Genomic DNA, 23,175 nt, shown 5'->3' with positions numbered 1-23,175 from the left:
GAATTGTAAAATGGTCATAAGACATCAAAGATTTGCAGTGATGTAGGTGCAGCATTCTGTTATTTTTCCAGCTTTTGTCTGCTTGCTAGAAATATCAGAGAGATCTTCAAATGTAGTGGGCTCATATTTCCTTCTGAGGGTTCATCTGGCTTTGACCTCAACTGAGGTCTTCCTCATGTTTCCTGAGTGAGCATATATTGTAGCTGTTTAGCAATACATTGTTTATATTTCATCACTAAATTGTGTGCATGCAGAACCTTGCGGACATTGTGTTGTCTGAGAACATTACTGGCAGAAGAAAGACAGAGAACCTGCATTGAGCTGCAGGGAGGACTGGAGGTGAAAGGAGGCAAAAAATGCACATTTCCTATCTGCTGATTAATTTGAATTTAAAGAACACATTAATTTTTTTGAATAAAAATAGCGATACAGTTCTGTATTATAGCTGAGCTGATACAAAGTCTAGCTTATGTCAAGACTGGTGTATAGCACCTCTCTCCTCAGCTGTGTTCACCAGCCACCAGCTGTGGTGCTCATCCCACCTGTTGGTATTGATGTTTAGTAGGTTGAATTGCCTTATGAAGATACCAGATGAATGTCAGAACTGGTAATAAGGAGGCTGAGAGTGCAAGGCTGGGAGAAGGGCAAAAGGTAAACTGGGAGTGATACTTTTGGTGTAGCAAGCTTTAATCTGTAGTACCTTACAGTTCTGATGCTAACTTTGCACAAGTAAATTTTTGTGTGCTTCTGGAATTTAGAGGTCAAATATCTACAGCAGGGTTAGAACTTAACTTGGAGGTGGTTCACTCTTCCATATTTCTCTTCTAGCACAGAATGGGAATTTGAAAAAGCTGCTGCTTGTATGCTGTCTTGGCTTTTAATGATAGAAAAATAAGAGAAAGTTAATTAATTCATTAAAATTAATTCAAAGTAGTGAGCAAGTAATGATAACTGACATTTAAATACAAATTGCGTTCTGTGCCCCCCAGGCCTAGTGGCAGTAACTAGTGGCAGTATCTGTGCAAGCCGTTTGTGCACCTGATATTTCTTTTTATTTCTGTATGAGGGTATAAATAGTAATGCAGCATCTTGAGGAAGAATACATCCCCACAGTCTGTATCTCGTTTCACACTTGAAAGTCAAAGGATGTAAGGCTCAATATGTCTCATGAACAGATTATGAAAATTGGGCCTGATGTTTTCTAGATCAGAAATCTGTGGAAATGCCTATGTCTTGTTGGTAAAGGTGATCTTTCTGCCAACAGCACTGTTCCCATTTCCAGGGTAAAGCTTGTGCAAGACACTGAATGTTGGACATGCATTGGTGTGGATTGATCCTATTTTTCTGGAGTGGTTAAGCAACTGAAACTCTTGTTGGAAATCCTGCCTCTGCTATGAAACACATTCCCATCTACCCTGCTGATTTCCAAAGTAACTGTCAAAGTTACTCATCAGGTCTTCCTTGTTCTTACAGTGCACTGATATTTCTGTTCATGTGATTATTGATCAGACTTCCAGATCTCTTTTAGAACACTAATACTGTAGGACAAATTTGATGCTGTAGGACAAAATTTTAGAATATCTTGCTCAGCAAAGAAAATATTCATCTGCCTACCATTGAGTCAATCCAGTGTTTTTCTCTCCAAGCTGTTTTCTACATAGGAGGTGAGAAAGAAAGGAATGTTGCATATATATCTAGAGCTCTGCAATAATACATCGAGAGGATCAAATCATCAAGTTAGAGTTGTCAATTATAGCAGCAGAGGGTTGGTTATATCATCAGATTGCCAAAACTGGCAATATATTTCATGTACTATTAGCTACTTGGGGCCCATCTTCTTTCAGTTCTTAAAGTCATCTCCAGAACTTGGGCAACATCTTAGGGCTGTTTTGGCAATACCTGTGTATTGGCGAGTCAGCTGGATGGAGCAGCAACTGGCTCACGTTTCCCAGGTAGTGAGCTGCTAGCTCAGAGGCCCTGGTTGGCAAAGTAATAGCAGTCTTTGACCTCTGTAGCTGAATCTTTGTAATTTCCACCATCCAGATGGTGTATTGCTTGCCAGCAAAAGTAGGACTCAGTCTGGCACAGGATAGTTGTTCTGTAGTTTTTACAGTAATTATGGGACCTGTCTGCACAGAGTATCAGGTCTGATTCAGTGTGCAGTTCTGTGCTGATGCTGAAAGGAGAGATCTGGACAGTGTGTTTCTTCCTCTTCTCGCTCATCCTGGCTTTAGTACTCTTAGAGCCTGCCAGGTCAGCTTCCTGAAGCAGCTCTCTGTGGTGTTATGACCGCTAATGCTCATGCAAAAGCAGGCTCATCTATTTATGCAGTAATTTGACCTTACTGGCCAAAGTTCATTGTGAAACTGAACCTTTACCTGACTTTTACAAATCCTAAATTTAAGATGAGAGCTTGTGTTGAATATACACTAGTTTTTTAGGGATAACGCTCTTATGGAGCTTTACATTATCACCGAAGATATTTTTTTTTACCCACAGGAATTTTAGAGTTTGGATTCTTTTCTGAGTGAAGGTTGAACATTTCAAAGGAAGAAGAGTACTGTTGAAAGTGCTCAGAAATGTCACTGATGCCATCTAGCATTATTACTTAGTAAACATGTGAAATTCTTTATATTAGTTTTAATTTGTAACTTTAAAATGTTAGAATGATTTGTGCAGAGTGTAAGGTCATGTTTCTTAAATCTGATTGAACGACACTTTTCTCAGATACAAGCTTCATTATTAGAGATGTATTTCCCTTGTTACTCCAGCCTTGCTCTATAAAATGGCTTGGATGCCTCTCAAACTATTTGGAGATGAGAAATTTTGGCCTTGATTGGGGGGGGGGGGGTGTGTGCAGAATATGAAATGGAGACTGTTTCAGTAGGGTTTAGAGTATTCACCTTCTCATTTTTGTAATGTCCATGTGGCTGCTATCTTTGCTTCAGGCTTGTAGGATGACACTGATTACTATTAATCTTTTTTCTCTCAGACTTCATTACACCTTTTATGATGCATGCTTTGTGAGATTAAAAACCAACAAAGCCACCAGTTATACTGGTGAGAGTACCTCCTGGCTGTTGCTCAGATGGAGCATGCTTTTCCATGTCCACTTCCAATTCCAGTACCGTGCTGGGCAGGAGGTATAACCAAAGTTTGTCAACGTTATGGCATCTGTTCATGATGTGCATCAAATAAGCTTAAGCTGCAGGTGAGATGACTGCCTGCATACAAGCACAGATTCTGAAGTTTTGATACTTGCAGTAGAGGGTTATTGATTGAGGGCTGCAGATTATCTTCAGGAAGGTGTTTCTACTAGGTTACGAGAAAGTATTTAAGGGAAGAAGAGGTGAGAATGTGTGCTTGTACAGAAGTAGCCTGTTGTTACCTATATGTCATCTCAGAGCAAATGCACATAAGAACTCTGTTTCCCAGATTATCAGTTTAGTTTTCTCCACAACTAAAATTCCATTTCTAATAGTTGAAATAGGAAGGGAAAAAAAGGAGTATGGCTTCTGCACTCAGAGTGGTGGTGTTCTCCTAGCTGTGTGCATGGGGAGGTGCAGGGGGAGAGGGTAGTGCTCAATCACATGACATTGCCTGTCTGGCAGGTGTCTGTAGTGTGAGTAGAGAAACCAACTGTTCACTATTTTGGGTGAATGAGGTTGGCTGTTACTGCAAGTGGCCCCACGAAGAAGTCCACGCATCTGTTGATAAGCACTGCTCTGCATACTGGGATCCTGAATGCTATAGCCGCTTGCTGAAACAGTGAAGTTTTTGTCTGAGCTTTGAGATAGTAGGAAGAAAAGTTTTGCCAAAAGCCTTGCTGATTTTAATCTTTAGATGTTGGCTGTCAGGATTTGTCTGCTTCTTGAGTGTCTCTCTGTTCCTATGCAAGCACAGCCTTGGAATCTAGCAGTAAACTAATTTTTTTTCCCACTCTACTGCTTGGTGCAGTGACTGTAGAGAGGGATTGCGGTAGGGTCTCTTGTGAGGATTAAGCACCCCTTCCACTAGCCTGGGACGCCTCCTGTGTTGCAGAATCTGCCTTCAGGTCCAGGGATTTCCTCTAATATGTTGGATAAAGCCAAGACACTCCAGCCTGCCTATGTCGGGATTGTGCCGCTTGCAGAGACTGTGTCAAAGCAAGGGAAGAGCTGTTCAAGCACGTATCAGGATTCATACCACAGCTTACGAGAAGGTTAGCAGGCTCTGCTTTCTTTGTTGTAGGCACTGTATAATTGGTTTATGGGTTGGGTTTTGGTTGGTTTTTTTGTTTTTTGTTTTTTTTTTTTTTCTCTTGTATATTGAATCTGCCTGCTTTTTCTTTTCTGGGCAGTAGTCCAGATTTTGGGTTTCCCACTGACTCCTGTGACCTGTTGTCCCTGAGTGTGCTCATAAGCATGTCACAGAGCAAGGCTGGAGCTCTGTATGCAGTGATTTACAGTGCCTAGACCTTGGGACAATTTCACTTGCATTTGAAAGTTTTAATTTCAGAGTTTAAATCTCTTCCTCTCCTCTATGTCAATAGGGTTCTTGTGAGCAGTGTTTTAAGGCTGATTTATTAAAAGTGTAAAGGCTTGTTCTGGAGTGACAACTGTGCCTTGAAGGAGATAAGAATATCATGTTTTAAGTTTCAGTATGTTGTTTGGAGAGTGTGAAAGGAGTGGGGTGTGTGTATATCTAAATGTGATTCTGGTTTAGATAATGGGATTCTCCTGCAAATATATGTGGGTTTTTTTATGGGGGTTTGACAATTCTGAAAAATTATGTAGACAGATAGAGGTCAGATTTCAGAGAGTGATATCTGTGAGGAAGGAAGATGATCTGGAGGGATTGAAAGATTGAGAAAATGAAAACAGACAGTGATCATAGTGCACAGCATAATAAATAGCAACAAACAGGACCAGGGAAAAGATTATTAGAGAATGGTCAAATATAACAAAATGCCAGTGGCAAACATAAGATTTATATTTTATCAGAAATACTGGATCTGTCTAGCTACAGGTGAAATTTTAATAGGAACTTGCAGAAGTGAACAAAGGTCTTGAGGACAGTGGCCTCAGAAATAAGGTGATGACTGATTTCAAGGCGAGTAATGTAATCTGAGAGGAGTAGAAAATTACTGTCAGTGACATTTTGGACAGAAAAGTAAAGAGTGGTAGGAGTTAAGGACAAAAAGCCAGATAAAATAAGGCCATGTTTGTTGTAGAAAGATGGCCAGTGTGTGGAAGATGATTTTAGCAGTTGCATTTAGAGGATTTTTCTCTCATGCAGCTCTAGGCCTGCTGAGGCTGCCAAACAAAACTGTTAAATTTCCACCCCCTATTGTCATTCCCCTACCAAGCCTTTTAAACATATATCAAGAGTTAGCTTGTTACTAGATTTTTTAAATTACTGCTATTTTTATTGCTTCTTTTCACTGGTTTGACAAAAAGTACAAACAAATACAGAAAAGGAAAAGAAAACTGAAGCCATGTCTGTGAGTTATAAATCCATTAGTATAGGCAGTATTCCCAGATCACTTTGCTCTGGAGGCAAAGTACTGCAGCACATCCATCTTCAGAGGAAAAAAACAAACCAAAATAAAAAAGCCAGAACTTGCAGCTGTCTTGTACTTGCAAGGCACTGATTTTCACAGAAGGTGAGCACTCTTCATTTGGATGTGCCAGGATATATCTTTCATCCAGTCTCTAAATATCACAAGCTCTACAGTACGATAACATGTAGAATAAGGAAAATGCAGTTCTGTAGTAGTTTAGTCAATATAAAAATGTTTGCTGCTGTCTCAAGTTGAAGTGAATTAAGGTAATTGAAGTCTTCTGTAATTCTGATTATTGAAAAAGCTGTGTTGACTTTGCAAACTCTAGCAATATCATCAGCCTACCCCACGTCTAATTCATTATACTCTAATATCATATGTGCTGAGGAAAGCTACTTTCTACTAGCTACCAGACAGAAAGAGTAGGGAAGAGAAATAGATGCTGCCAGCTTCTTTCATGTCAGAAGAGAAAAGAATGACCCTTTAGCTTTGCTGCTCCTTTCAAGACTCCTGCAGTCTCGAGATGCCTCGTATGCTGTAGCATGCACTGTATTTTGCAGTGAAGAAGCAGATGCACTCACGTGTAAACCCTTTCAGAAGCTCTGGAAATCCAGAACTAGCATTGAGCTGAAACTATAACAACTGTTGTACCTTAGTTTTGGTCACCCTAAAAATGGAACAGCTTAGTTTTGTTATTGCCCAGGACAGAAAATGAATGCACTTCACCACACACAGGTGAATAGGTGCCAGTCTGCTTTCTCCTCTTAGTAAAGCAGAGGAAATAAGGGGTGCCTTTATTATGCTGATAATGCTCACACCTGTTCTCTTAATGAACCTCATGAGAAGTGACTATCTGGAATAGACTCCATAATGTTTCCTTGTCTCTGGAAAACAGATGGTCTCCTAAAACAGATTTATTTATTTTTCTGAATTGGGACTTGACATTGAAGTTTGAGAAATGCTGACCCTTTCCACACAGAAAAGGATTTGACAAGAGGAAGTCAAAGTATATGTTGGGGCAGTTATTTCTAAAATTCCTAGGATTCAGCAATACATAAACATGTTTTCTATTCAAGAATGTGAATGACTTAGTTTTCAAATACTGGAGCCCACTTTGCAGTTCCTAGACTAGTTAGCACAACAGTGTGGTAACCCCTCATGAAAGATATGAAGAGGGAATCACAAGCTTTACAAAATTACAGAAAGCTACTCAAAAACTGATTAGCATTCATGTGAGTCTAGCTTAGAATTAAGTACTTCCAAAAGTAAATTCCAGCTTTTCCTCCTCTGTGCAATGTCTTCCATTCATTGCTCTTATGCTAAACACATTTTTTTGTCAATCCTCCCTTCAGAAATGTTCAATGTGACTTGGGGGCTGACAGTGAAACTCACCTGTCTTTTTCCAAGATTTGTCTTAGGGCCCAGACACACGAACGAGTTCCTGCATGCCATCTGATCTGCGGTAACTGTGTGCACATTCCTGGTGCACAGCAAATGTGAGGTAATTTGAGTTAGCTTAGCCTTTGATTAAACTATTAATATCTGTTCAGTACTTTAAAGAGATCAGGAGTCATGCAAGTGCTTGTTAACATATGGCTTTCTTCACAAGTGGTCTAGACCTTATTGTCCTAAGGCCTCTGGGCCCTGAAGGTACAGCTGGTTGGTGTTGGTGGCCATACCTCACCCAGTAGAGGGCAGAAGAACCTGCACTGGTTCTTCTTGGAACTTGGAAGCTCTCAACACCAAGGAGATCCTCACTGAGACAGCAGCCCCTGCGTCCCAGGCATCTCGCAGCAATTCAGGGTGATATTTTTTGTACAGGTTGATCTCTGTCTCTCTAGTTCAGAGTGTACATGAAGGTGATGTGGGAGATGTCAAAGAGATGCCTCATGCAGATGCATGGGTAAGGAACGTCAGAAACCAGTCACAAAATGTAACAGGTGCATCTCTGAATTACGGCCAGTTATGTCCCACAATTCAGAATTACTTATGCAAATAGTGCTCTGACACAGAAAAACATTTAAAAATGTGTTGAATGTATGGGGAGCTAATATGCTGGCATTTCTTGTGGCAAATCCAGAGTCACACCAGACATATGAAGTTAGATTCCCAGCAGCTTCATGCTGCAACCACTCTTTGCAAATGTGTGTCACAGTGACTGTGACTATGCTTAAAAGGTAAGAGGTGCAGTGAAGATAAGGTAATGATATATTAATGTGAGGTAGTTTGAACTTGGCAGTAAGATGGCAATTTAAATTTCTTTTTGCTTAATTTGTCATTTGAATGTGAAGAATAGAGGTGTTTCAGGGTATTTGTTAATTTTAGGACATGAATCAGAAGCTTAGGGAAAGGGTTAACACTCAATGACCAGGGTTTTTATAAGTCATTTGTTACCAGTGGAAGGAGAGTCACAGCATTATCCGTGGTGTTGAATTCACATATTTTTTCATTCCTGCTGCCCTAATGTGTTTTTGGTTCTTTTGGATATGACATGTTTTCCCCTCTTGGAGTTTACTGAACTATTCCTGTCAGTGTAATGATCCCCAGCTGTTGCTTTAGCCCTAGCTATTTTCATGCTGGGAATGGGAGGAGGAGGAGGAGAGGGACAGAGGCTAGCTTGTTTACCACACTGTGATCTACTTCATTTGTCAAGAAAACATCGACTATAATACTTTCTTTAGCACAAAGCAATACTAAAAGGGAAGAGTTGTAGACTTGGACCTGCAAGAGCAAGGAGATGTAAGCACTCAACACATGCAGAAAACTAATAGAAACTGGGTGTGGTGTGACAAGTACAGCTGTCAATAGCATTTATGCAGACAATGCTTTGAACTAGTTATGATACCAAGTAAAATTTGCAGTAAGTACTTTCCTGCTCTATCAACTGAATTTTCTTCACAGTTGAACTGAGCTTCATGTTCAGTGGCAATGGTGCTGGGATAGTGATAATCCCAGCAACTGGGAAACATGTTAATAAAGCTTGAAAAAACTTGTGTGGCTTTGAACTTATTCATTATTTGATAATTATCTTTTTTTTTTGAGAAAATATCTGTATTTATACTTTTAAACAGTAAATGACTGATGTTTATAATTCCCAGGAGCTGGTAAAAAGTAGCTGCTTTTTTGAAAACAGAACTATCGTACTCCAGATTGCCTGTTTTGCGTCCAGAAACAACTTCTGCAACATGCTTGTTCAGAGTCCTTGCCAGACAGATGTCACTGTGGTTGTCCTGCTCAAAGAAGATAAGGGTCAGTGACAGTTGTGGTTTCTGCTCATGTTTCTGGATCCACATCAGGCTGCATGTGTAAATCTTATCTCAGTACTTGTGTCATCTATAAGATCTGTCACTAATCACCTCAGATTTTTCAGCATTTTGTCACACCTGCAAGTCATTGATCAACAACTTAACGAATATCTATACCAAAAATAAGTGCCTGCTTAGATCTTTCCTTTCGTGCTCCAACTCCCATCTATCCAGTCTTTTCTGAGCATTGAATTACTGATCTTGTCACCTGCTGCATCAATAAATTTTGATCCAAAATGTTAAAGCAGCACATTTCTTGGCAAGAACCTTTGCAGCCTATCATAGAAAACAGGATAGTAGCTTAGGTTTATCGAATGAAAACATCCAGGGAGCCTATGGGGCAAATTTTGTTCCTTTTTCTTGTAACGATGTCTATGTCTGTAGGTGAATGCCTAGTCTGCAGAATGGCAGCATGGAGCATTCATGTTTTTGCTCTTTTACTGTGGCTTGTTGAAGTAGATACAATGTTTTTCCCTGGCAGCATGGAAAATTTACTAACCTGATACCTCCTCAAACCAAGAGCAGGCCTGCAGTAACTAAAGTACATTGCAATATGATGATTACCAATAAGAACTAAAAAATGGGTTTTGCTCATTGGTGTATCCAGGATTTTTCCTGGTGTTCAATGAAATGGGTAGAAGAACTGTGCAGGTGGCCTACTGTCAAAGTTTATTTGGTCTATAATATAGTAAATATTCTTCCAAGAAAAGATGTGAATTTTCCATCTAAAGTTAGACTTAGCCTGATGAAGCTAACAAGAAATGTGAAAGGCTGATAATAAAGAAGAGGATATATTGCTTTGGGACATGGAATCTTTCCAAAATTGACAGTGAAAACTGGTGAATCCAGGCTTTCTGGACAATCTCATTTCAATACAGCCTTTCAGAAGTAAGCAGATATAAAGAAAATATTTTTTTTTAAAATAGCTTTATGAAAGCTTCCAATAGAAGTGCCCATAATGGATTTTTCTCCATGGTAGGGACAGCTATCATCTGTTGCAGCCATTCTTATAAAGACCTCATTGTGTGGTCTTTGTCCCCAAAGGCAGTTCCTGGGCCTGTCACCATTCTGAGGGTGTTTCCTGTAATATCTCTGCTGCACCCTACTAGCTGACACATTTAACACCTTTTTGGTAACCTTCCTCACTGAAACACTTGTTACGGCACAAACATTGTGCTGCCTAGCTGCATTTTTGAGGGGGGATCTGAGTGGTGTTTTTTGGGTGACGGAGGAGATCCACTTTCAGCTTTCTCTGTGGAGGTTCCCCAGCTTCATGCTGCTACATGTTTCTCTAGTATTAAATGTGTGGAGACTATAGCTCTGGTTTTTGTAGGAATTGAATGTGGCAGTAGCTATGTTCTTTGGTAACTCATGTCTGCAAATTTCACAGCTGGAAGCCAAGATGTACAAGTTCCCTTGCGAAATTTTGTCATTATTACAAGCAGCATGTAACCTGTCCCTGCAAACAGTTGTAGGTTTTCTTATTTTGGTGAATGATCTTTCTGATGCTCTTTTGATGATCTTTCTCTTCGCTTTCACTTTCCTAAGCTTTCATACCTCTTTCTGTATTACACTTGTGTGTGAAAGTCCTCCTAAGCCTGCTTGCAGGCTCAAACCCTTTTCCATGCTCTGATGGCAAATTCTCCCTTTTCAGAAGTAGAAGACAGCATTTTAGAAGTAGGTGCCAAACTAGTAGTACCTTTGTGCCTCACCGAGAGACTGTTTTACTGCTGCTAATAATAGGTGTGTCACTGACTGCAGGCAGTTTAGAACGAGATTGTATCTTCAGGACTGACATGTGACTGTGAATCTAACTACAGCCGTTACAAACACTGTCACCACGTAACTATCTCCCCAGTCTCTTTGCTGGAGAGCGCCACAGAAAGGATACATGTCTGCCCTCGCTTGCTTTTGTTCAGTATATTAGCGAAAGCCCACCTCTATTAGCAGTGGGAGAGAATCTTACACTGTGTGTAATGAGTGTGGGAGTATCTGCTGTTCCCAGCAGTCTCCTCTGTGTCCTTCAGTAGAGGACTGAGCTGTCAGTAACATTTTAAACATCTACAGAATTTGTCCACCAGTCTGAAGTCAGTGGTCATACAGGCCATTCTGGACTGCTGAGTTTTTTTAGTTTGCTGATTGACCTGTTACACAGATTTATATTATTTAGATATTTATAGCTATGATAGCACTTAAGAACCACATTAATCTTCATAACCAGATTTGTTTTCAGTGGTGTGGATCTTCCCTGGTGGAAAAACCCAAGAAAGTCAGTCCTGGAGAGCTACAGTCCAGAGTGTTGAAAGAAAGTAAATATCCAAAGAGAAAGGAAGTAAAAAGTAGTAGATATGTGTTGTATGATAGATATGTGTTGTATGATGTCAGGTTAAAGAGTCTAAGGAAATTTGACATGCTTTTTATGTGTAATGCAAATTCTGGGGTTCAACTTCCATACTGGGCTGCTGTTAAGGAACTGATTTCTAATGTTAGAGAGATGTGATGGCCACAGCTGATTCTTGTAACTTTTTTACAAGTAGAAACAGAATTGTAATAGAGTTTGTACTTAAACTGTAAAGAAGGTGTCAGACTGCTGCAGTACAAAGGCCAGGATCTTTACTTGAACCACAGATGCTATGATTGTGGCATGCGTTCTTTTCAAAGATGTTTCTCACTACTGTGAATCAAAGAACTATGGTAATTCCTTGTAGCACCCACCTGAAATTCTTGCTAAGAGAGGATGCTGTAGCTTGGACAAAAGCTGGTGGCAGGAATGCTAACCAGATAAGGAATGCTCTGAGTCTTTATTTTGCATGTAATATGCATGTTGGGCAAAACCACTTTTGTTCCATGTCCTGTGAAATAACTGTCAGCACAATCAAACAACTGAAACTGGGAGATGCTCAAGCTAGCTAATTTAAAATTATAAGGGTCAGCTTTCTGAGTTCCCTATATAACTGGTTAATTACTTCTAAAGAACTGCTGGTTTTGTATTTAAATTTGCATACTTCTAAGTCCTTTTTTCTACCACTTGTGCAAAAACACATTTGCTCTCATTTGCATTTGGTTTCTGTAAACCAAACGTCTTTAAGTGGTTAAGAATCTGAAATGGTCTTGGAAATACAGAATTATTCCATGTTTAAGTGGAAAACCCCAAAACACAGCTCATATGTTGAGGTTCCCAGCTGTTGCCACAGAATTTCTGTTGTATCTCGACCATTAGATGATTTCTGTGAAGGGAGCTTTTTCCATCTGTAGAGGGTGCCCTGTGGCAAAAGAAAGGCTGAATCACTGGCCAACACTAGTCTCTGAGAAGTTTGAGGAAATTTTTGGCCTTGATCTGAGAGGCTGTTAGTATGCTGCAGTGCTGTGCTGTAGCAGAAATTGCAGTATGGGAGGTGAGCTATGAAGGGAAAATATTAGACCATGTCTCTTATTGCTGAAATAGGCATGGGAGGATTTCCTCATTAATTTTAGTATTATAAACATATCTAATCAATCATGTGTTTTATGGATTGTCTTGGCACTGTCTCAAGACTTGATTTTTTTTCTTCTTAGAAACATGGAAAAACGTATTATATCTTCAACCCAGAGTTTTAAATGAAATGAAAAAATGTTCAGATTCTGCTGTATCTCCAAACGACTTTTTTTTTTTTCTGTATAATTTCTCAGAAAAAAATATGAACAACTCTCATGTCTCATCTGTAAGAAAAATAAAAAGGTTGTAGCTCTTTCTTCTTATAAGCAGAAATACCTCTATCTTTACAAAAGAAAAATGAAAATGGTTCAAACTTTTTTTTCCCTTGGTTAGCTTGCTTTTGTGCTGTCACATTAGCAGACAGCTGTAGGTTTAAATGTCAGGATTTATCTACCCATTCCTTCTTTTTCCTTCATTTGTCCCCATCTGCCATGTCATATTAAATTACCTTTGAGAATTTCTTTCTAGGGTCTTTGCAAGGTGGTTAAGGGCAGTGTTAGTTCCTCCTTGTTCCTTGTTTCATGGAAACATAAATCAGTACAGACTGTGACTCAAGTTTACACGGGGAGTTAGGAAATTCTCTGTTTCCCGCCCCCCCCCCCCCCCCCCCCGGCTTCTCTTCCAGCTATAGATAGCAAGAATGGATATATAGATGGCATCGACAATCACTGATTATAGATAATATTTACTGTCTTCTGATACTGGTGTGTCAGTTTTAGGTAGACCTTTCCACTCCGGTATTTTGTTAGGTTATCTTGTTAGGTATCAGGTTATCTTGTTGAATCATGCACAGTAGCCAGATTCCATAGATACGGTTATGTATGTAGTTATTCATACGCTTAGTTTTCACCTAACCAGTATTACTGGGATGAAGTGATTTTATGAGAATCTGTACCTTGCACAGAAAGCAAACCCACTTTTCCTGTTGACAAGCTTGTTGCATATTTTTACATGTTGCATATAAATACAAATACGTAAATAATAAATACACCAGGTTACGTGTATTTGAGGTTAATTTATTAAAATCCTCTTGTATTTTAACAGTTTTAGTGAGTGCTGAAATGGACTATTAGGTATACCAAGATTTTATTGTAAGAGTGAGCTTCTATGCACTCAGTAGAAAGACTTATGTACTAATAGTAATACGTATATCTGATTAAAAAATTTTACTAGAAGACAGAGCTGGCATTGCATTAAAAAGTAGCAATGATTAAAATTGCATTAAATCCCGCTAAATTTTACATGTTTAATGGAAATGGCAGGAGTTAAATCATGAAGGCAAATGCTGTAAAATGCATAGCTACTGCTAGTCTTTATTTTAAATAAACATAAGAATCCTGCAAAATTCAGCATAACTTTCACAGTAATAATCAAGTTTGTGTATATTTAGAGTCATATATGTGAGTAGCATCTGTGAAATAAACACATTCAATTTTGTGCAATATTGAGGACTGAGACTGTAAACTTCTAAGACTATGAACTGGTTCTTCCTTTTGCATCTGCACATTTTACCACCCCAGAAGGCCAGTGCCTTTGAGAACCACTGACAGCAGTAACTATTTTGTCCTGTCTGGAGATTAATCATATTGTGTTGTGATACTTGGACCATACTACTTCTTTTGTTTGTTTTTTAATGCTATGTCTTAACAAACTAAAATTGCTGCAAACAGTGGCTTTATCTTCTACATACAGCTTTTAATTAACATTACTTTGATTTTCACATTGTATCAAATTTGGTCTGAAGCCTCAAAAATAACCTGCTGAGGTAGCTTGTTCTGTGTTCACAGTGTGAGCCAGCTACCTTGTGGTAATATGTGAGGATGGAAATAGATCTTTTTGCTTTTGATTGTGTATTTGCCTCTGATTCCATATTCTTTGGGGACCAGTTTCTTCTGTAGGTTGGGATCTTTGATTCTGCTAAATTAACCATATCAAAGAATCTGTATTTGTCTGTCTCCACTAAGAGAGCTATTTAATGCCTCATAACATTGACTCATTAAAAGATATCATCCTTTGAAAACGTTTTTTAAAAATTATTCCTATTTCATATTTCTCTTCCAACAGCAGCCTCCCAACAAAAAGGGATTGTTGCCCTGTACATGTTCTCTTTGTTTCTAGAAGCCAAAACCAGTCTGGAACATGGTCATATAGACAATGCATCTAATATATCAGGAGGCATGTGTAAGCTGTATGTCATGTCAATGATTTCATATGACCCAGGAAGCTGGAGAAGCTTTGAAGAGTATGATTTTATCAAGAAACAAGCCCTTCTTGTCTTGAGGCTGAGTCTCACTTAATTTTCTCTCTTTCGTCTCTTTTTGTGTCTTAAATGACCAGTCGCTCCCTTTTCTGTACTTTTCAGCTAGTTTTAAAAGCTTCTGGGTATTTGAGAGCCTGAAGGCTTTTGAAAGTGCTGGATAGAAAAAAGCAACCCTAGTCTTATGTGACCCACATTACAACCTTGGCTTATTACTAGCATGTCTACTGTGAAATATTTTGAAAGTTGTTGCTTTGGAGGTGAAGTATCTGTTCTGTTTTTTAAGAATCTCTTGATAGAAGTTTTAGGTCTACAGCAGGCTGAATTGTATTTCTGTTCTCAAAAGCTTACCAGGAGGGTAAGAAAGAAAAGGTGGCTGTGAAAAAAGTTTCAAGTTCTCTATACTAGATCTGCCTTTGATGCAGCTGTATAGCTTTCTTGGTTAAACCTCCTGTTTGGCTTTGTGCCTACAATAGTCTCTGTTGGACAAGCACAGCTAGGCAAGGAGTTTATCACTGTCCCCCAAAGTGATGTGAGACATCTGCACATCTAAGTGTATTGCAGCAGAACATGCTGATTTCTGCAGTGCTGCTGAGAAATCCACTTTCATCATTCATGTGACCTGCAATAGGGAACTGCTCCTGATCCTGGTTTTGTTTCCTATTCCAGATCTGCTTCACAGACCTGTCTTTGGGTGTAGGGAGAGTGATCCCAATCCTACTTCCCACAAAGAGAAGGCCACAGCATGAATATAAATAAGTGTCTTTTGCCTCTAGTGTGAAAGGTTCTTGTAATGGGTTAAGAGACCAAAACAAATTTTCTTTCTATTCTTTACTTTCCCAAACTCCATTTTCTCCCTAGTATGTTTGCTAAGGAAGAGCTGAGGCAACTACCTGCATTTTAATAGCGGTCGTTGCTGCAGTAGAGAAAAGAGGTAGTGGAATGTGAGATAGTCTCACACAGTAAAGAAATAAACTTCTGCTTAACTGTCCCTTTGCCCAGATATGCTCCAAGCTGTTCTTTAAAATGCATTTGAGATGAATAGAACTGTATGGTTCCTATTCCCAACAACAGTGGATGGTTGCAAATTCTGAGGAGCAACAGTGTTATCTGCTACTTCTTCACCCCACAGAGAGACACGAATTTTTGCATCCCCTTCCCAGGGTAGCAAACTGTCATATAATCCCTGCAATTTGAGTGTCATTTACAGTCTGCTTCACTTAAATGCTTCTCTGTTAACTGCACAGTCTGCTTAAATGCAAAGCCAGTGTGTATCCCTCATCAGCAGTTAGTGGATTAAAATGCTCTTAGGCTCAGAAAATTGCCTTTAAAAAAGGCCCCAAAAGTTGGCTTTTCTTTGTTGGTAACCCCCATTCTAGCACATTCTTTGTGATGTGGGGGATGTTGTCGACAGTGCCAGAAAAATGCAGCTCTGAAAAGAACATTGTCCACCTCAGCAATTTGAGTTATTTTCAAAATTAATTTTGACCATTGCATACACACTCATTGATCACAAGCTATCATAGATGAATTTTTCTTATAGCTTCTCATGGACACTACATAAAGTTTGGTAACACTAACCGCACTTTGCTGCTTCTGTACAGAAAGTGTTGCAACTGGAGCTTAGTAAATGCTGCTCTTGCTGGTGTATGAACCAGAATCTTATCTGGTTTCCCGTTGAAGCATGAAAGGGCTAATGAGAGTCAATATTTGTTTTCTAAGCAGGCACAGCTGAAAAATGCTCAGAGACCGTTTTTGGTGTGAGGGAAAAGTTTTCTCACCACACCTCGAAGGGACTGAATTCAGTCATATATGTAGGATATAACCTCCACTGAAAACAACAGCTGATGTGCTACATATTCCAAGGCTGAAATTGGTATTGGTTACTGGTCAAATGTGACTATTTAATCAGAAACTAGGAAGAAAATTCTCTTCTCAATGTAATTAGAAGGGCTGCTGCTGGCTGAATGATAAGTGGAGGGTGGCTTCACTCTTCAAAGCAGTAGTTACATGGCACTGTGATATTTGCTAGAGGCCCCAGTTCTGCACAAATAGCTGTGATGATTTTGTTCAGCAAATATCCCATGTCATTGGAGTCATCTTTTGTGATTATAATTATGTTGCTTGCATAGAGGCTGTTGGTTTAATCTAACAGTGTTATACATTGTACTGAAAATTTGAAAAATATGCATGGCTGAAAATGGTGGCCTAGTGCCACGTTTCCTTAGGCTGTGGTATCTGACCCTCGCAAAGTAAACTCAGTCGGACACCTAGTCAGACATACTCAGTGCTAGGCCAGTGAAAATTCTAAAAATATTCATAGTTACTGAAAGGTAGAGGTGTTGATGAACTAATTGGCAGGTTTCCACCCCAGCTGGTGTTGTATTCTTTATTGTGAGTTAAGTGGATGCTGTAGCACAGGGCTTTCAAAAGAGGTGTGCAGATATGCTGTACAGCGTACAAATAAATGACTGTGAACCCTTATGAGCATTAAAGTGCGTATTTTGCTTTTTACTCCATTTACTTAACAGTTTCACTTTCCTCAGCTTAGATAATGAAGTTAGGCTAATTTCACTTGCTTTCAGTGGTTTCTCTTTCTAATCACATGGCTTATTGATTGGATTGCAAGGATGAATTTTTCTATCGGGCAGATTGCTTTCACTGAATTTACAAAATCGATAAATCATGTCTGTGAGCATACAGCCTATATAATTAATATGTGGTTTATGTCTTAATATGGGGTTTATGTCTTGCCCTCTCTCTTTTTGCACAGGTATCCCAGCCCAAATTCCAGAGAGCTCTGCCTCCCTCAGCCCCTCTATAGGGTTTTGTTTGGCTATAGCAGCCTTCCTTCACTCCTGTTCTGCACTACTGCTCATGCTGTCTCTGTTGTAATCCACCATATGGCTGTGCTTCATCACTACCTTGGTTGGGCAACCTCGAGTATCACTTGGTATTCTTTAGAAGAAAAGATTTTTTAGAAATGTGAACAGACTCCCTTTGGCTGTATGTGTTCAGTATAACATGCACAGGGCCTCACCACAAGATGCAGTTCAGAGCTGTGTGCTTTTCTTTGCTAGTTTTCAAAAAAACAGGAAATATAGAATATTTTTTTAATTTGTTGTAGTAAGCATGTCCTGGTATGTGACGTAGTCTCTAAAGTGAGATCATTTTTTTTCTTTTGAGATGCAGAGGCTGTAGTCTAGCATGGTGTAGAAATAGAAGGGCCTTCAGATATGTACGTGTAAGGGCAGGCACGCTGTTGCAGATTTAGGTGACAAGCTGCAAAAAACAGTTTAGCTCATCATAAATATTTGTTCTTGCTAGTGCTTACTGCTAATGCACTCCTGTACTATGACTAGAGTTATAAGTGTCCTGAAAGCATCCACATAGCTGCAGCCTATATATTAATCATATAGTGCTCTGAGCTGCCACCAGCCATGACCAGGCAGAAGTAAGCTCTGGTCTTCCATTATGCCTGTGGGTTCTTTATTAAGGCAGTTTTAGGGAAAGAGTAACAAAACCCATCACGACTTACTGTATTTCACTAACGTTGTAACTCTACTGATAGTAGCTATAACAGCAATGTTGTTTGTCTCTTATATACCACGCCATCCCACCCCCCTACCACCCTCCAGTTCTTTATCCCTGTTAAACTGCTGGCAGCAGTCCTCTATATCAGCTCCCAGATTTCTCTGGAATGTTTTGCTAATTCTTTGAACAGTTCATTAGAGGTATAAAAACCTTGTTCAGACTTTAACTATATTTCAGAATTTTTTCATACTTGTGAAATAAATAAATTATGCACAATTTCAAGTGGGAAAATCAGATGAGCATATAAAGCCCACGAAATGTTGCATATGCTGTGACACAAGTTGAATGAAAGAGGTGAGTAGAAGGGTACCAGTATGAAACTTTCTAGCTAGCAGGTATATACTCTCCTTTTTAAGATCTGATATATTCTTAATTTGAAAATTAATTTAAAGGTTAAATACAGGGATAAATGAAACAGAAGATTGTTGTTTTATGATTGAAAGACTTACACTTCAGTCTGTCTTTGAGTAACTTCGAATCTCTCTGGTCATTCTAGACCTCTGGCTGAGCTCCATGTACAACAGCCTTGGATCGGCTCTTGGGACATCTGTTAATCTATATATAGGATTCACACACTTGCACACGTAAACAGGTGATCTCCTAAATATATGAAATGTCATTGGGAACTCCAAGTACTTATTTAAGCCAAAATGAATTCAGGAGTGAAGTAATCCTTTTTGCCCTCCTCCCTGCCACAAAGATAAGCTGTATTGGGGGAAAAAAGTGCAGTATGTGCTGATTATAACTTGTGCTTAGTATGTGTGTATGTACCTTCGTAAATCCCAGGAATTACTTAGTGCTTATTAAAAGTATCCTGAAAATGACCTTTTTCCTATTGTACAGTTTAGTCCTCTGGACAGTTGCTAGTTTCTTGCTGTGAGGGGACATAGTGTTTAAAAAGAAAAGGTGCATATAATGGGTGGAGGAGAAGGATAGTAGATGGTAACTGATATAGAAATAAGATATATTTAGAAAATTCATAAGTGAAGCTGAGTTCAGGAAGGGAATTTTAAGTAATTTGATGAAGTCTCTAGCTGCCTGGCTGAGACTAATTTCTAGTAAATCTGGCAACAGCAGGAAGACTTCAGAAGAGCAAAAGACCACAGAATCATCTATGTTGGAAAGGATCTTGGAGATCATCTAATCCAACCGTTCACGTAGCACTGACAGTTCCGAACTGCAGCATATCCTTAAGCTCTAAATCGACCAGTAACATTTTGCATCACTACTGAAAAAGGGTGCGTGAGTAAAGAGTGGCTAATCTGGTATCAGTTCCAAGAAAGAAAAGCTATGGAAAATCTACTAAAGAATTTAGATGGTATAAGAATAGCAGTATAATCATGCTATTCAGCTTTTCAGTTTGTGAAAAAAAGGTCTGCTCAAATGTGATTTTGTTGTTTGGATTTGTCTGGGTGTAATAGACTTTTATAACATCTTTAACTTAGTAGTATGGTATATTTTGGTTTTAAAAAGTATCTTTGAATCTAATGAAGTACTGCTTACATGGATTAAGAACTGACTGTAATCAAAGAAAGTAGAAAAGCATTTCTAGTTGGGATCAGCCCAGTGTGGTCTGGAAGCAAATGCAAGATGGTAATGGTGTGGATGGAACAAAGATTAGTGGAGGAATAAATATGACATTAAAAAAAAATGTTTTAGATAATATAGGCAAACTGAGACAGTTGGGGAAAATGTGCATAAATACAGGTGAGGGCAGAGTTACACACCAAGAAGCAAAAAAATGCCACCCACACCTGTGTGGGACAGTTTTTCGCTGAAAATCCCTGACTCTGGGAAGTGAAAGGTAAATAGTAGGTGTAGTTGGAAATGGGAGGGAAAGTGGATGGTCATATCCAGTAAATAGCAAAGTGTCAAGAAGGGCTAACATATTGCTAGATGTGTAGATGGGAAGACATGAGTAATAATGCATTATAATTATTACTATTAAATATAACATAATAATTAAATATAATTATGAAATAATTATAGTAATAATTATTTGCACTTAAAGTTGGGGAGATGGACCTGATGCTATAGGTCTGTGCCTTGTCTGTATACATTTAGTGAGATGTGCTAATTTAGGGTATGTAAATGAGTCCCTGAAATGTGTCACTAGTGGAAATAATGCCATGCAGTGAGAGATGTAATGTGCCGTTACCTAATAGGGCTGAAATCACTTAATGGAATACTGCTGCTGGAAGGATGAAGTCGCTCTCCCATCTCCTGTTAGAGCTAGCAAATACCTGGCTATACAGACATCCTCTTCAGCTCACTAATGAGACAGAAAACTATTCCCTGTTTTGGTTGGGCTGTAGTCTCTGTCAAGTCAGTAAGTCCAGCCACCAGTCAAGGAAACGTAAGAGATGATGGGGGGAGTGAGAGATTTGACTCTCGCAGCAAGCTGTTAGATAAAGCGCTCGTGTAGATGTGTCATCACCTGATTCGGGTTTTGATCACTTCAAAAGGAATTCAGCAAATGAAGAGCTCTGTGAACAGGCCAGCTGTAAGACTGTATTAGCCCTCATGCTAGCACAGAAGTAGGAGTGCAGTTGCACACTGGGTGGGAGGAAGAGTCTGGGACTACCACTTCTGTTTGCAGTTTCACAGCCAAATGAAGGGCCTGTTCCTTCTTCTCTGTGTTCCCTCCTCCTCCTCTGGCTCTTGGCTGATTCCACACAGAATTAGCATGGTGCTCTGTACACCCTCCCTCTTTCTCTCCCTTCCCTGTACTAAAGGAAGTAGTTTCCTGCCCAGGATGCATATATTAAGAAATCCTAGTTTGGTTTAAGAAACAGAAGAGAGGTAACTTGGCTGCACACTGTGCGCACAGAAGTACTTTGACAGGTAGGAATTATATTCTTACTGTCATAAACCTTTCAAAGAAAGATCCATTAAAAGTCAATGGAAGTGGAAGCTAGACAAATCCAAGTGAAAATTTAAGTGTGCATTTAAGTGAAGGTGATTAGCTGCTGTGCAAAGAACCAAGGAAGAGATGGATCTCTTGTTAACTTCATATGAAGACCAGAACCCTTATGGGAAGATGTATCTTAGTCAAATGCAAGCTGCAAATAGGAGATTGAAAGAAACAGGTAAAATGTGATGATGTGTGTAAGTAGACAGTGACATCTGCTTAAATTTTTTGATCCCTACTTTAAAGAGTGTACAGTATAAATTTGGATATAATGTATGAAATGAATGTATTGGACAAACAAAGTACTTGAGAAAGGAAGCATAAGGGTTGATTGTATAGTTAGACTGTAGAGCAGTTTTGCTCTCTGGTGGTTTCACTACATTTGTGTGGACTTCTCTTATGTTGGACGATACAACAGACATGAGCTTGACAAAGAAATTGAAATTAAAACTGGGAAGATGCCATGCCATTCATTTTATAATAAAGTTTAGAGCTTGGGCTTGATTGCAGGTGGATGTCTGTATCTATTGATGCTCACTCAGGTTTTCCTGAATTGTTGTATGTGTGTGTGCACACATGCACGTGATTTTTTTTCTTCAGTTTTGAAAGGTCCCTTTCATATGGAAGCTGCCTTTGACTGTAAGAACAATCTCTAGAATGTTGTTTTGATTGTATAGTTTAAAGGGAAACTTGTTATAATCTAAATGTGGAAATATGACTATTCCAGAGATCTGTATTAAAAATAAAACCAGATAATTCCATTTCACACAGGTCAAGTGTATGTTCTTTTAAGCTAAAATAAATAGGAAAAATCCTAGTGATAAGGTATTCCTTTTGCTGTGGAACAAGGACACTTCTAGATATATCCATGATATTTCACTTTTGTGAGATGTGTCTCAAGGTGAAGTTCTGAGTTGAGGAAGGAAATTAGCTTTGTAGTTTAGAGTAATGACCAATAATTTTGTCGTATCAATTTAATCTGCACATGGTAATTAGACTTTTCAGGACTCATTAGCAGCTGGTGTGTCACTGTGTATTTATTGAAGGACTGTCAGCCACTGTTTCTCTTTATTTTTTAATATTAATGGTTTGGAAAGAAGTTGGTGCTCTAGAAAGAATTGAGAAACAGGCCTGGCTTTGTGGATTTTTATCACCCTGCCAAGACCCTGCACAACTTCCTCTCCCTGTTGCCCGCAGCAGAATACGGAAACCTGACTGCTGAAGGCCACTTCTGCAATTGCACTGGGGCAGGAGAGCAGGGTGGGAGGGGGGTGTTTTCGTTCTGCTGCTCATTAGTGCCTTGACATCTAAAGAAGAAAACAAGATGCGTTTGAAAATGTCTCTTCAGTTGTTTCTTGTACTGATGGGTTTCCTCCTCTTCCCTCTCTCTGCTGTCACGCAGTGCTGCAGTTGAAGCTCCAGCAGCGACGAACAAGGGAGGAGCTGGTGAGCCAAGGGATCATGCCGCGTAAGTGTCGCTTAAATTCTTTGTCTTGATGATTTATGCATGTTTTTGAGTGGAGAATGGTTACATGTATGATTTGAAATATCAGATTCTCTGTTTCTGCATTAAAAACCTCATATATGAAGAGCCCCACCCTGGCCCACCCAACTTGGTCCTTCTGATGAGTTGGTACGCTAGGTATAGGGCCACCTCTGGTACTGAGGAAGAGAGTAATGGCTCCAAGTGTAACTGTACTCCAAACCAATGTTTATATTTGATCACACTACACAGGATTCTTCTGGAGAACATACTATGTTAGAAGTGCTTATATACTTGACGTATGCTGGTAATCACTCTTTCATCAGGCTTCCTGCCTCTGCAGTTTCTGTTCTTGTTTGTCAGCTCCCCAGACCTCTGAGGCAGTTGAAACTTTGTATGTACATGTTCCATAGACCCACTGAAGACAGGCAGTGCATACAAGATATTAAGCAACAAGGGGTCCTGTTTCATGTTTGTAGGTAGAAAGAGCCCTGTGGACATCAGCCATTCCCTTCAATAGGGAAAGGCAAAATCTGTGGAGCCAGAGAACTTTCGGTTTTTTGGGTGGACACATCAGGATATACCCTAATGCCAAGCTTTAATGAATT

The 23,175-nt window shown here is 39.3% G+C and overlaps 1 protein-coding gene across 1 annotated transcript in view; it reads left to right on the top strand.

Moving 5' to 3' along the window:
• The window catches only part of MRTFA (myocardin related transcription factor A), an 80,943-nt gene that overhangs the window by 27,724 nt on the left and 30,044 nt on the right, over window positions 1–23,175 (top strand). The window contains exon 2 of the mRNA XM_074902534.1: window positions 22,487–22,552. Coding sequence (XP_074758635.1) covers window positions 22,546–22,552 — 7 coding nt within the window. The 5' untranslated portion in view covers window positions 22,487–22,545. The remainder of the gene's footprint in view (window positions 1–22,486; window positions 22,553–23,175) is intronic.

Source organism: Athene noctua, chromosome 3 (genome assembly GCF_965140245.1).
Source record: "Athene noctua chromosome 3, bAthNoc1.hap1.1, whole genome shotgun sequence".
NCBI lineage: Eukaryota > Metazoa > Chordata > Aves > Strigiformes > Strigidae > Athene > Athene noctua.
This window is presented reverse-complemented; position numbering and strand designations above follow the sequence as displayed.